This window comes from Pseudopipra pipra, chromosome 8 (assembly GCF_036250125.1).
Source record: "Pseudopipra pipra isolate bDixPip1 chromosome 8, bDixPip1.hap1, whole genome shotgun sequence".
In the NCBI taxonomy this organism is placed as follows: Eukaryota; Metazoa; Chordata; class Aves; order Passeriformes; family Pipridae; genus Pseudopipra; species Pseudopipra pipra.
Genome location: NC_087556.1, coordinates 15,636,984 through 15,652,604, shown reverse-complemented (window position 1 = coordinate 15,652,604; position 15,621 = coordinate 15,636,984). Strand labels below are relative to the sequence as shown.

Below are 15,621 nucleotides of genomic sequence, written 5' to 3'. Positions count from 1 at the left end.
AAAAATCAGTGTTGAACTGTCTGGCATTCAGAAGTCAGTACAAGTTTGCATATAACAACTAGAAGATACTAAAATTCAGTGCCTGGTATGGCACTGGTACGAAAACTGTACCCCTATGTTTTCAGCTGGGGTATATTAAAATGCCTCATTTAGGTAACAATACCTGCCAATTCAGCAGTGTTTTCAAAGATTAAAATGGGTTATAAAAAGTAGCAACAGATTTTGTAGTTAATGAAATAACAAAAGGAAATTAAGACATTTATTTTGGACATCTGCCTTGTACCTGATTGAGTCAGTTACTTTTTGAGTAACTTTCAGATGCAGAACAGTAGAGAAAGAAATTGCTTTACTATTCTGCATTTGAAAGTTACTCAAGAAGTAACAGAGAACATATATTATTTTTGCCTTTGCTTTTTTCAGCTTCTTGAATATTTTCTATGCCAACACGTGTTTAAGTGGAATGCTAATGTAATCTTATTGTTACAGAGGCCACAACACAACTTAGTTTGTCATTCTGATGATGGAAAAAACATCCTGGAGAGAGAGTCAGTTACTACCTATGTGTAGCTATAGCTTGGATTGGATTAAAGACTCTCCAGTACAATATTTATCTATATTAGAAACACAGATTCTCCCAGGCAGCTCTGCTGTATCTGGAACTAAGTCTTTCTTCCGCTTGATATGATCTGTGCACTTCCTATGGTGAGACTTTTTGGCTGTGTTGGTAACAGAGTAATACTAAAAAGCCATAAGATTAAGTAAACTTTCTAAATGCTTCTACTTGACTTAACACTTGGAAGGCTGGGAGGACAGGATGCATCTCAATTACTGGGGCAGGAGGGAGATCCTTAAAACCCAAATCCTCTCCAACATGCAAATGTCAGCAGATGATCAAAGGTGGTCTAAATCTACCAGCAGAATCGTGGTGTTTGGTTTCTTATTTTTCAGACAGGCATCTGAGTAATGAGAAAATTTAGCTCTGAAATGTGTTATTTTTCAGTACAGTACTAAATCTAAATCTTGCTGCATATGTATACATACTAAGAGGTGCTCTGAAAGTAGTGGTTCACAGACCTGGGTGTATGGAAAGGAACTGTAAGAGCTTTTAGAATCTGCATGCTGTTTGGTATGTGGTGTTTTTCTTTTGATTTTACTGTAATGTAAAGATGGCTAGTTGCAGCTGTCAGTCTCATCTGTGGACTACAGTTGCTGCATCTTGTTTTTTCTGATGAGTTTTGTATATGCCCAAAGGTAAGAGATGACTTAAGTTATTTGACTGAATTGGACTGATAATATCCTACAGTAGTTTTAATTTAAGTGGTGATTGGGAAGAAGAAACTCTTCTCTTGATAAAAGAACTAATTTCCAAATTATAGTAATTCTGTAAAAGTCTCACATAATCAGTATGTATTTGTTTCCCTCCTGTTAAGCTAATCCTGTAATTAGCCAAACCATCCAGACCTCAGCTCTGTACTGGTAACAGAGTTAGTAGATAATAGCAGCATGAATAAGTCTTTTGGTACCCAAACGATGTCACTTTTTGTTTTCCATATGGTTCTTGTTTCATAGTTCTGTATTTTACTTGGACAGCAGGATTTTCTTAGCCTCAAGCCAATTAAATTTTTCTTAATCACCAATGTAAACAGATAGGTCAGTTTGCTGCTCTTGGGGACCAGATGGCTGGAGTGTTCTAATTTACTTGCCAGATGACTTTGAAATTGTACCTTGCTGTGCCTGGAATGCAGTCTCCAGGGCAATCAGGAGAGAAGCAGGAGTCTGTATGTGGCTTCTGTGCTGACTGAGAGGCTGAGATTCATCAGTCTCTTCAGTTTCAGGCCTGGCTTCAAGGAGAAGCTGTGACTGATGGCACTGGTGGTACATGTGCATTGTTCATTTGGTGTAAACTAAAAGCAGGAATTGAATTGAGCTGCACGTTTCCTTGGACTTATTTTTCAGTCTCTAATTGCATTGGCCTATTCCCCTACAGAGAAGCAGAAAACCCTAAAGCTTCTTAAACCAGTGTTGAACTCGCTAATTGCAAGGGATATATCAATCACACTTATAATTCAAAGCAAGATGAGTAGAATTATGGAGAATTTGGAAATTTGTTTTAAATGCTTATGAGAGCCTTTGAATGAACAACAAAAGTTTGTGTTAAAAAAAAATTATAGCTTGTTAAGACTCACTTTTTTCAGTCTTGAATGAGAAGGATTAAATTATAAGGAGTGACCTGTAAACTGGTTCTCTTTGATTTTTCTATTAACATCTAAAATTACCTTTTTTTTTTTTTCTGTTCACAGTTTGCAGAAATTCTGTCTTTACTGGAAGCTGTTTACATATGATGTTATTTGACCAGCTTGTAAAATTTAGATGAGACCAAGAAGTTTCATGATGTACCCCAAGGCTGTTTTACTTGCATCAGACCAAGTTTGATACTGGGCTGCTATGCCAGGATGTATGCAAGTCTGTTTTGTCATGTTTGCCACATGGATTGTGGTAGCTAAGCGTCAGGGTGTGATAAAACCAGCTCCAACAGCTGTATTTCTAAAAGAGCTGAGAGAAATACATCAAAATGCCAACAACTGGATCTACTTGACAGTGTAAATAAAAACAGAATGTGGGTTGCAATCAAAATACTGTGAGTGACAAGAACAAAGGTAAACAGCCAAGTCCTTTTTGGTTTTGTTTGGTTTTGTGTGGGGTTTTTTTGGGGGGAGTTTTTGGTGGGTTTTTTTGCTGCCAGGGCTCCTTCCCAAGAGCTTTCCATGTAACTGGGCTCCAATGACTGGTTTCACAAAAGGAAAACCAAACAATTGTGAAGTAGTTACTGAGCCCTTGCCACTTCTGAACCCACTGAATCAAACTGTCCCTGGAATCACTGAGGGATAAAGGACCAGATTTCTAGGTCTTCAATGGACAAGCCTTGTGTGGAGGGGTGAACTCTGAAAGGCATAGGGTTCCCAACTGGATGCTATTAATTTCAGTCATCACTTTCCTTATGTTGTAGTGTGCAAGTATGTAACCTGAATTCAAAGTGCTTTCATGAAGATCTAATTCTGTGTGCCCAGGCTGTATTTTTTAGTCTGGACTGAAATGTATATTGTCTCTGCCAGCAAGGAGTAAGCATAAATTTGGTGTAACTTGGGGTTGCTTCTAGCTCTACTTGATGCCTTGTTCATAGTTGTGAGATCTAGGCCAGTTTTACTTTCTTAAAACACAGGATATAGGGAAAGCACTGGCAACTCCATTTTGAGATGGATTCTAGAAATGGCTGTGCAGTGTAGAGGCTGTTGCTGTAGAGTCGAAGCAAGTACTGAAGTTTATTTTTTCAGGACAGACATTTAAAGAAATTGGGAAAGAAGTTGCAGGGAACTTGATGGAACTACACTGGTGTATTACACATTTTTGATGTGAGATTTAATGCTCCTATTGCTGTCATGATCCTTCCTGGAAGCTTGCAAAACATGGAAGAATGCATAAGCCATCAAGTGGATTTTTATGTGAGATGTCTTATGGTAAAGTTCCTTTTACAGCATACAGACTAGATCACTTTGTGTGGCACTTGGATTTGTCAAGCAAAACTCATACTGGAGCTTATTTCCTGGGGGAAATGTGGGGCTGTTATGTGTTTGCTGGATGATGATGAGGGGGGAATATTTTTAGGCTCCTTGCTAAAATGACAGATGTTTTAAATTAGCTTCTGGAACACTGCAAGAACTAATTCTTCTAAGGTCATCTTCCCTTTTAACAGGGGAAATCATATAAGCTGCAAGGAAAATTTCATTTCCAGCATTTGGCAAATTGTCAAACTGGTATTGTCAATATAGGCATTCAGAAGAATATTTAAAAAAATATAGTGACCCTCAAACAATACATTTTGGACTCTCATCTTAAATATTTGTGTTTTGTTTGATATGATACATGCAGTTTGTACTTTGAAACTTGTAGAAGTAAAAAGAGCTAGATGTTACTGGGTGCTTGTGGTGGTTTTGTTTAAACAAGCTTATAGAATGACAGAAGCTGAAGCTATTTGCCATTCTCACCGAACTATATGCAACAGGCTAAAAAAAAAGTGGGAAAGGGACCTTGTGGGGTGCTCTTGTCTTGTCTTTCCTGTAGTAGAACCAAACACAACAAAGCTGCAAAACTGGCTATAAAGAAAAACACCTCAGCCTGATGAAAAATTTGCATCTTCAAGGAGAAAACCCTTCATCTGCTTGGTACTGCAGTGTGGAGAAGGTAGAGTCGAGTGAATCTCTACCTTGTGTTACACTGTACTGTGTCCAAAAATTGCTTAGGCCATGTAAAATCTGAAGAAACAGGATCTTATGAAAGCTAACACAACAACAAAACAAAAAAACCCCTAACCACAAAGCTAGAAAGGAAAACCCACTAAACTCTTTGAGGTTGTAAATTTCTAGTTGTGACTGTAGCTTCATGTTTTGAGACTTTGCCTGTTAAATGTCATGTGGAGTACATTTGTTCTTTATGTGCCATCTCTATCTATACCTTGGCCACAAATGCGAAGAACAGCCTCTGGAGAGGTTTAGTAAGAGCTATGTAAAGAGGAAATGCTTTCCTTGGAGGAACAAGGTTTTATATCTAAACAGATGCAGGGAGTGCATGTTGAATTGGTGTGTAACATAAGGTTGAAAGTCCTTTTTGCTGGAAAGGTAGTAGACCTTTTTAATTGAGGCATCATGGGAACTGCTGGAAATCTTGTTCTGTCTCTGTGCTATACAGTGCTTAGAATATGGATGGGTTTGGAAGAGAAATGTTGTTGGAGTTTAGGGCAGTTTTTTGAGGTTAAAACTCACCACAAAAAAACCCCCAAACCCAAACAAAATGGGAGTGGACTCATATCCTATATGTTACTTTCATTTGAAGACCAAAGATCCTAGCTAGTTATAGCAAAGAATTTCTAAATACATGTATGTATAAATACAAAAAGTAGGTTTATGTATCTATCTATACTTAGCTGATAATGCTTCTTTGAATAGTAAACCTAGATCTATCCTTTGATAGAAGAGACTTATGATTTCCAGACTGAATGACAAGATGCTTTTCATATGATCTAATAAAACTAGGAGTAATTTTAAATACGTAAAGCATCAAGTGTAACTTGTGCAAAAGTTGTTTCTTGGTTGCTCCTGACTGATTAATGTGAAATAACAACAAAGATGGCTAGAATGGCCTTCAGTGTGAAGTGCCCCACCCCATTGCAAACTTTATTTTTTTGCATTCTTTAAAAATTAAATGTTTTCAAATGTATTTTTTCAATATAATGAACTATGTGCAGATTGGTACAGCTGCAAGAAAAATCTTGAAGGCATGGTTCTTGGAAATAAAATATTTTCTTTCTCTTCATTTTCACCTGGTGACAGTCCTTTGTGTGAACAGTGTGTAATCCAAAGTTAATATGAATTACTCTGCTTTTTGTGTCATTTTGATCATGCATATATGCATACAAACTTGTGAGAAATACAAATACCGTTGTTCATGAATGCAATGGAAATAATTAGAACAAAGTGGGCATACTCTCTGGTGGGTCATGTAACCCTGTCTCAGGATTTGGGGCGTGAGATACATTTGGAATTGCACTTCTGAGGCATTGCCATGAAGTTTGGGAGTCAAAGCAACACCACAGTGCTATGCATGAGGAGGGGGCAGGATCGTTGGTGAGCCTACAATGAACACAAGAGACAGAAACCTACCATAAAATTCAAGGCCTTTAACCTTCCTTTTTGGTCTTCCTTCTTTACTTCTAAGTAACTAAGCGACTAATTGTCAGTGTAGTACTAATATCTATTAAAAAAAATAGGCTAGGCTGAATCTGTGAAGCAAATAGAATACTAGGGCCAATGTACTTCTGTAAAGTTCCTCTGAAAAGAACCAGACCAAGGAGACACAGTTTTTGGCAAGCAGCAAAAACTTGCAAGGAAATGGTGCTTCTGGAAGGCTGTGCAGAATTAGAATTGGCAAGTGCTGTGCGTACTGACACACTACATCTTCTGTCAGAAACCAGCAAATCTTTAAACACCAGCTGATCAGGGATTTTCAGGGCTATCTTGTCAGCTTGAGCAGGTCTGGCAGCTCTTAACACAAAATAGTGTCTGGGTTAAAGACCTTCTGCTTTGTGATGCCTTTGTGAATAGCTTATTCAGCTGGAAAATACAGCGAACAAAGGAGCTGGAAATATTTTGTCAAGTTGGTGATCTCACAGTTCAGAGAGTCAGCTACCAATTATAAAGACTTCTATTGTATAACACAAGAGCTAGTGTATAGAGAACTCCAGATCTTACTCTATCTCTTTCTTTATTAACTTCTACATGATTATTTTTGCCTAAAGGATGCTGTGAATGTGGATGTGGGGTGTATTCTCAGTAATTAACTACATTTTTCTAATTGACTAAGTTAAGTAGCAAAATGAGGGTAATTTTTTTTAAGTTTGAACTTGATTTCTGATATGTGGGGACTAGGAGGGAGGGAAGTCTTCAGAGTTCGGTGATTAAGTTTTTGCAACTAAGTGCAGAAAAAAAAGATAGTATTGTTTCTATGCAGAGTGGGAAGAGGGAAAAGTGTGTTTGTCTGTCCCTGTTCAATTTAGTAGAGATGTTGGTAGGAAACAATTTAGATTTCTAAAGCATTTTGAGACCAGGTGGTCTCAAAAGCAGACACAGCAACAAGAACCTAGTGAAAGAAATTATCAGTAGTGCAAAGTGGATTTTTTTGTTGCTATTTTGCTATTGGCTTTTATCTGGGCTTTACACTGAAATTTTGATTCTGAAGTATGACTTCTTTCTCCTGCAGGTTGGAAAGGAGACTGTGCAGACAACAGAAGACCAGATCTTGAAAAGGGATATGCCACCAGCGTTTATCAAGTAAACTCATTTTATTGTAAATCTTGCATTGTAGGTAGAGGAAACCTGTTCCAATGGTAGATTACTGTTACTTGTTTGTGCTGTACAGATAAGAAAATATTCTTATGTTTGAAAAGTTCTTAGGTGTGTTGAGGCTGACCTTTGTCAGGAACAACCTTTTGAGCAGCAGTGACTTGTTCTGTTACATTGTGTACATAGAGGTACATACATAGGGCATTTCTTCCTTTAAAAATAATAATAAAATAAATCAGATTACCTGCATGCTGCTGTAGGTTTACCTAACAGCGCCAGAGATAATGTGGTGTTATCAGTCTCTTCTGTTTTATTTGGTGGATGGAAAAGTGTGAATTTGTCAGTATAGGCAGCTATTACATGTGATAACTGCTTGGAAATATAAGATATTTGAAAAGCAGTGGCTTACTGCAGACAGTCTAGTAGACAGTAACTCCACTTAGAGCAGACACTCTTAATTCTATGACTTGCTATCAAGGACAACTGACTTTTTCCTTCTCTTGCCTTAAGTCTTCAAAATGATACCTCACACCTTGTTGTGGAATTCCCGAGCTGCTTATTGCCATCAGACAGACTTCTGCTGCAGTAACTGCCCTACAATCTACTGAATATAGTAACCTCTATTAATGCTGTCCCGTGCATACAGAATGACTGACTATTTTAATGTGTTTCCAAACACCAAGCAGGCAGATAGTCAAAACAAGAAAGCATTGAGGCAATTAAGGAAAATAATAAAATGGAGAAGAGAGAAGATGTCTAAAGAGAAAATTCATGGTAGGCAGTAAAAAGGATTTAGAGTTTATTGCATTGTAGGTTGACAAAATGAATAATTAAAATAATGTTTAGGTCCAGGTAGTATTAGCATATGAGTTCAGGAATGAAATAGCTGAATTATTAGTGTAGTAGTCTATCACTTGATAGCACCAGTGTGTCAATCAATGAGATGCTACTGCCTGAGAAACTTTCTAGGGAAATCTGGGGAACAGGAGGTCTATAGGTCTGACATACTTTTGGAGCAAAAGGCTAGAAATTCTGTATTAGAGAAGAGAATTAATCATGGCTAGGCTTCGCAAACGAAGATTTAGGAAGGCGCTATCCCCATTTGTTACAGTAGAAGAGAATTAATAGATCCTAGATATATATGGTGTCCTGTGGGTGAATTGACAGTGTTTCTGTGGAGGGAAATTCTGCCTTATAAATCTGTTGGTATTAGAAATATCACAAACAGGAGAAAGGGTAATCCAGGTAATACAATATACACTGATTTCTAAACTTTTTGGCAGAGTCTACAGGCTTTTAAGAAAATGAATTAGCCACAGGGTAACATGAAAAATTCTTGTATGGAAAAGACAAAATGGAAGGTGGAAGGAAATATTAGACTTTTAACCCTGCCAGTGGCAGGAGGAAATCAGTACAGCTGCAGAGCTCTCTGTTGGGATTGTGCTTTTCACCACGTTCATAAAAGCTCTGGAGACCAGACTGAGCTGTGAGGCAAAAGTACTTGCCAATGACCTCAAGTCTTATACGGGGTAGTGAGATTAATGGATGACTGAGAAATTACAGCATGACCTTATTAATTGAAGTGACTTGATATTAAGTGTGGATTAAATTATTTTGAAAGGTCTAAAATGATGTGCACACGGGAGAGCAGCAGTTCTACGGTCAGATAGGATGATCGACTGAACTGACCCTTACAAACTGTGAGCAAGGTTCTTGGAGCTGTGATACATTGGAGAGAGCATCTATTATGTGCTCATAGTGGTCAAAAAGTAAATAAAATAATAGGTTTATCTTCAAAGAATGAAAGACCAAAATGTCACTCTGTCTATATTTTTCTCCCACACCTTAAATACTGCATGTACTGGTACTCCCACAATCTTAGGCTATAGTAGTGCTGGAAAAAGCTCATAGAAGGACTTGGAGAACAAAGGCATGGAATTACTTCTGTATAAGGCAAAGCTAAGTAGGCTGGAACTCTTCAGCCTGGGAAAAGTGACAGAGGGGATTGAGGCCCTGACAAAGGTCTAAGGAAATATGAGTTGCATGGAGAAGATGGAAGCTTGTACTTCTCTTTTGCAAGAACTTGATGGGGGATTTGCTTTAAACTAGTAATTTATAAACCAACAGTAGGGAGAGATTCTTTGTACGGCTAATTGTGTACTGTTAAAACTCTTTATATGGGTTTGGAGGTTAATAGCTAAGTACTTAGAAGAATCCATTGTGGGTTATCAAATAGACAAACTGCAGGAAGTCCCAAGAACTGAAAATAGTTGGAGGATGGGAGAGTGCCTGGAGGAAGTTCGATAAATGCTCATCCTGTTCCTAACCTTCCTTAGGCATTTACTCACAGCTGCTTCTGGAGACAGGCTACTGAGCTAAATGGGCCTTTGATACAATCCACTGCAGTATTTATCATGCTGTGTTCCTGGTGTGGGATCCTGTTTGGGTGTAGAGGGGCTTGATTTTTTTTTTTTTTTTTGAGGGGAGTGTTTACTTGCTTCTTGATGAATTAAAACCAAGCAATTTTAATCGTGCTCATTTTCTAGATGTGTAGAGTTTTTAGGTAATTTCCAGCTTCTTTTTCAGCTAGACAAGTAAGGGATTAAGGAAAAGAGATTTTCTTAATTTCAGTGTTTGATCAACACTTAACAGACTGTGAAGACTTCAATAATTAAATTGCTGTAGAAATGTGATACAAGCACTGCTGAACAGTACTACTTTATGCTAGGTGGAAGAACTCTTTCTGCAACAATTCATGACTGAACTGTGATATAATGAAAAATAGGAAACAAAGCTATGTGTCATAGTAATGAAACATAGTTTACCTAGTACCTACTATCCTAGGTGCAGTAACATGGGTTAGGAATGTTTGGTGGCCTCTAAGAATGACAACCTATTTAATTTGGTTTTTTTTTTAAATCTGGAATTTATATTAAAATGAACTAGTACATGTTAATAGTTTCTTGTTAATGCTGTGGAGTGTATTGTCACTGATATCTTGGTTGTGGAGACAAGTGACAGGAACAGGTGAGCTGCCAAGGGAGTCTTACCTTTTCCTGCATTAAAGGACAGAATTTGGATGCAGGAAGTGAAACAGAGAAGGGTCTTCTTTTGTTTTTGTTTTCCCAAGAAGGAGGCTTTTTTGTTTCTGAAGCATTGTTTCAGGAATTGGCATTCCTCTTCAAGGGAGTGCTCCAGCAGAATTTGTACACAGGACACATGTGCTAGCACTGCATTCCCTGTCCATATTTCCTCCATTCAAAAGGATCACCAGTCTTGAGGGAACCAGTCTTGGAGGATGAAGGACATCTCTTATTCTTTTGAAAGACTTGAGACTGGCATTGAGGATTCATAATGAATATCTATGATGCTAATCTGTAAAGCTTTTCAGTAGGAGTGTGATGGTGCAGCAAAATAACTTGCTGGCTGCTCAGAAGCTATTTTGCATCCTTTTGTTTGTTACTGACATAAACCACATGGAAACTGTTGACTTAGAGTTAAAAAATGCTGTCTTCTTTATCTTAATTGTCTTAATCACCAGGGAGTATGAATAATGATTATAATTTACATCAGATGTTTTGCAGTGTGTTCATGTTACTTGTTAAACTTCTCTTGTTAAGAACTAAAGAACTACAATCTCTAGGCAAAGAATAGGGTAACACCTATTTGTTTACTCTGAGATAAAAAATTTGTGTTTCACTTGCATGCACAAACTCATTTAACAAATCAAGCAGCAATACTATTCTATACTAACATTATTTTGGTAGCCAAATTGGAGCTGCATTGCTGGTAACTATATTAACAAATTAATATTAATATAAAATATTTGCTTTATATTTCTCGAACTGCAAGTAATCTAAATTATAGTGAGTAAACTGGAAAATGACCTCTGGGAAAAGCAGAGGTCAATCCTAAAATCTAAAAACTAAAATGGTAGTTTAGCATAAGCTACAGTTATTTTCCTCACATTTCATAAGGAATACGCTTAACAGGGGTGAAGCTGATTAACTACCCAAAGTAGTGTGGTTAGTGTCTTCCCCACCAAGAATTTGGCTGGTGTTAACATAACTTTATTGTAATTACAATAAATTACAAAAAATAAATATACTTTCTGTATAAAGCTTTGGGGTTTTTTTAATGTTGCAGTATAATACAGAGATTAGAAATTTCACCATAGCAATGGACTACTATTCCAAACTTCTGAATGAGTTTGATTCTTGTGATAGAACAAGGAGTTCATTGCAGTGAATATTTTTAGTAGTTTTTGGTTGTTTGTGTTATTGCTTTGTTTGGTTTGGGTTTTTTTAATGAAAGTAATTAAATACTTTTTTTCCTGAATTCTAGTCTTTTGCTTCCTAGTACGTGTGCTTTGCAAAGGGAGAAGTATGTCTAATTTTTTTTTAACATCATTCTGCTTATTTTGCACATAGTTTACAATCCTGGAGTATTTAAAGTGCTTTGGGAAGTTTACACAAAATGGGCATTATATTAGTAAAATGAAAGGTTACCTTTAAGAGGTTCGACCCTAAAAGCTGTAAATGAAAACTTTGAATCTTTAGAAATTTTCATTAATTATGGTGACTTCTGGTGTAATATACATTTATTTTAATTCTTTTCTTTACAAACAAAAAAGCCAGCCCGGAGATAACTATTAGTATTAAACAGATGACCATGAAATTAAACTATAGGAAATTAAGTATTTCTGAGCCTAGAGCTCTGAGCTAGCTGAATAGGTGATTTGTTTAATCCCTTTCTTGGCAGAGTTGAAAAGAATAAATGTGAGAAGCAAGCGCGGAAATCTAATTTAGTGAAGTCAGTTGACTTTGATAATACAACCAAGTGCCTTGCATAGTAATGAGCAGACCATTCCCACTTTCTGCCTTCAAATCCTTCTATATTTTCATACTCAGTTATGAGTTCCTGCTATCTGATACACCGAGCAGATGTCTCACAAAAAGAGCAGGTTATGGTAATGCAGCTGGCCCAATTTGATCTACTCTAGGGAGCCATTAGCTGAAAACTTTATTTTCTGGAAAAAAGTGTGTTTTCCTGTAATAAGTGTCTTATTTCTACCAGTTAAATTTACATGTAACCATTAAGTTCTAATGTTTGTGTTAGCAAAGAACAGAGAGGAAAAAATGGGATAACTGTAACTTTCCAAAAGTACTTAACTGGAAGTATGATAAAAGAGTGCATCCAAGTGGTCAGTAGAAACTGGGCTATGTGACATGCAGGAAAAAGTGGTGGTAAGAGGTAGCAGCGCTGTAATAAAAGGGTTTAATGTTTGTGGGAACTTCATGCAACTGGAATGAGCACATGGCACTCACATGCACAGACCCAATGCATTACACCCCACCCAAAGGAAATTGGAGAGAATGGAGGAAAGTCACAGCCAGTGCAGTCAATAACTACATGAGTAGCATAGCTAACAGGAAAGTGAAGTCTGCATTTTGTATTTCCCTAAGGTGTCACAGAGTACTTACAACAAGAGAACAAAACCAAAACCTTTTTAGTCTTCCAATTTTTGATATTTTACAGTTGTTTTGTTAAATGGCTTGATGGAATCAAATTTCAGAGCTAATTTTCTTATTGATGTACCTTCTGTGTTGCTGTAGTTACATACATAATATCTTGCCAAATTTCCTTTTTGTTTTTAAGTCTGGAATTGCAAGCTGCATTTGAAGATTGTACCTTACCACTAAATTTTGTGGTTATTTAAAATTTTATTTCTGTTGTGAATGTGAACATTATAAAGAGCTGGACAGCTTCAAGGCACAGGGAACAGTGTCTTGGTTTTCTTAACACTGTGTTATTTTTTCTTAATGTGTAGTTATCATTTAATATTTATTAACAGCAATTGCTACTTGAATGACAATGCATATACAAGGCTGATGAAAGTTAGGAATTAATTTGATTGTAAAGTCCTAAAAAAATAAGTGTTTTATTCCCTGCCCTTGTCCTGAAGAATGTAGGGTATTTTGCTGAGTTGGGAACTCTCCTTAATGCCACTGTAGTGACTGCTGTACAAGGGGTGCTTCAAACATTCCCTACATGGGAAAGATTGCATGACTTCTAAAAAACTGCATGGTGTGGTTGCTGGTTACTTTCTTGTTAAAGTGAATATAATAAATACTGTTGCTTTTTAAACTGTAGAGGTGTAGAATGATCAGTTTGCTTGCAGCGCTTCAAGTAGTGAAGTTAAAAATTAAATCCAACATTTTCTCAAGTCTGTCATATAGACAGAAACTAATCAGCAGGTTTTGTCTGGTGACTTCCACAGGGTGGAGAACGCCTGCACTAAACTTGTTCGGGCAGCCCAGATGTTGCAAGCAGATCCTTATTCAGTACCAGCTCGTGACTATCTGATTGATGGCTCAAGAGGCATCCTTTCTGGAACATCAGACTTGCTTCTGACATTCGATGAAGCGGAGGTAGGAATCCCAACATGACTGACATAGGTATCTGCACAACAGTATTATTAATTAAAATATCCCCCTTTCTGAATTAGCTGACCTAACTACTGAGTAGATTAATGTGGTATCGATAATTTTAACTTGATTGGAAGCTTATTTTTTATTCCTTTCTTTAGAAGGATCTTAGACTTGTTGCTCTGCTTTGTTCAGAGCATCTTTACGTGACCTAATTTACGTGTTGCCTGTGATTATTGCTGAAAAAGGCCTCATCCCATCTACTGTCTTCCTGACAATTTTCTGTATTCCCTTCACCATACCTATTACTGATTCTTATGTGTTCTGTATCCCTTTACTAAAAAGCTCTAGGCCACTTCTTAACCTCTTTGTCTGACTCAGTAACTGTGGCAATTTAGTTGGCCTTGGAGAGCAGAAGGTAATACAAATTTGGACTGTCTGGCTGGGCAGGCAGAAGGTATATTCTGATAAATCTTACAGTTGCTATGTTTTGTCTGCTGCACAAGTCAAGGAGTGGCTCAGAATTGCAGTTTGTCCATTGTCATATGCACAAAAAAAGCCATAGTTGCAAGGAATCTTAAAAAGGAGTCATGTTTGAAGATGTTTTTGGGTATAAATCATAGTTTTGGCGCTCTTTCTGGGCACATGGAGTCTTGCTCATTTCTAAATAAGAAATAGTATGCTACAATGAAGAAACGAAGCTCATGCTGTTAGAAATGCTGGTATTAATCCTAATTTTGCATCAATCTATGGAATTGTGTTACTCTTCCAGCTGTTCTGCATAGTCTAACATCTCATCCTTGTCTCATTTAATCAGCTAGTGCTACTGTTAGCATGCTTCTCTGAAATGAGGAGAATGCTGTGGGATTTCTCTGTGGCAGTTGTGATTCTCATTATTTTAAGTGATTTTTAATAGAAGTTTTAGAGGACAGAATTCCAAGGAAGTCTTTTAATCTCCCTGCTTCCAGTGTTTAGGAAATGACTTGAGCTCTCTGAAGTTAATGCTTCATTGTACTAGTCTGTCAACTGCATGTGAACCAAAGGAAGACATTAATCTGGAATGATTGACTTGTCACAAATACAGAAGTTGGCATGTCTCTGTCCTACTGTCTTTCAATATGAACTCATGTTGGGACAAACTGAAATGAGTGTCAGAGGAAATTTTGATCTATTCTAGGGACTGAACACTGCACGTAGTTGATACAAATCAGATGTTAATTAACTCATTCTTCAATAAGAATTGTATATGGTGTTGTCAGAAATAATGTGGTTTGGGAGGTTAGAAGATTAACTGACAGAGAACTTTGTTTTGGAATCAAGTAGGAACTGAAAAAGTTGAGCTGAAGTGGAGGTTCAGAAGTAAAGTACAGCCTTCATAGATTTTTCTGGAAAGCTTAAGATTTTGGATCTATCTTTCCTGCTGGAATGCTGGATAATGTTTTATCCATCTGTAAAACTGTGTGGTGAATATTTCCTCTGAAAGCTTGAAGTCTGCTTTCTTTGTAGTTTTGCTTTGTGATTTAAGTTAAATATTTTTATTGATGAAATTGCAATGAAAAACTTCAAGCATGCCAGCGTACCTAAATGCACTTCTTTATAACCTATTTTCTCAATGCTATCCTTATTTATTGTACAAAGTGAAAACACTGGAAGCAGGAATTTGCATTTCTGAGTAGTGGAAAGCTGATTAAATATTGGCTTGTCGTTACAGCACTCAAGTAATGATATTTTGGGTAACTTATTCAGTATCTTAGACCTTTGTGATTCCACATTCATCATGTTAGCAAGTGCTATACCTATTCTGTCTAATAACGGGCTTGCATTTCTAATTCAAATGTAACTTAGCTTCACCTAACAAATAATGGAACATTCCTCTTTTAGGTCCGTAAAATCATCCGTGTCTGCAAAGGAATATTGGAATATCTGACTGTGGCAGAAGTGGTAGAGACAATGGAGGATTTGGTGACATACACGAAGAATCTGGGGCCAGGTTTGATTTGCTACAGCCTTTCACAAATATACTAAATACAGTCCTTTCCACTACTTTGTTTTCCCCACAGTACCTTCCTCACCTGAGTTTGAGTGTTTGGGCAATGATAGAGCAGTTGCTTTGAAAGTGTCTGTTGGAAAGAGTTTTAAACTAGAGGGTGAATGATGACTATTTACTGATTCACATTCTCCTTTAAGAATGCAGAAGAATAAAGATGTTGATAAATTTTAAGTGGTACACGAATGATACATACTATATTTTTTCTACACTGTGAGGGAAGTAAGCATGCATTAGTAAGGGTAAAACAAAA

The 15,621-nt window shown here is 37.1% G+C and overlaps 1 protein-coding gene across 5 annotated transcripts in view; it reads left to right on the top strand.

The window, feature by feature from the left end:
- VCL (vinculin) overlaps positions 1-15,621 on the top strand; it is a 58,413-nt gene that overhangs the window by 12,460 nt on the left and 30,332 nt on the right. For 4 of the 5 annotated variants that reach the window (XM_064663769.1, XM_064663765.1, XM_064663766.1 and 1 more), the window contains exons 2-4: positions 6,811-6,881; positions 13,174-13,324; positions 15,203-15,311. In XM_064663769.1, coding sequence (XP_064519839.1) covers positions 6,811-6,881; positions 13,174-13,324; positions 15,203-15,311 — 331 coding nt within the window. Of the gene's footprint in view, positions 1-2,410; positions 2,658-6,810; positions 6,882-13,173; positions 13,325-15,202; positions 15,312-15,621 lie in introns of those variants that run through there. The other variant, XM_064663768.1, reaches the window with a different exon arrangement.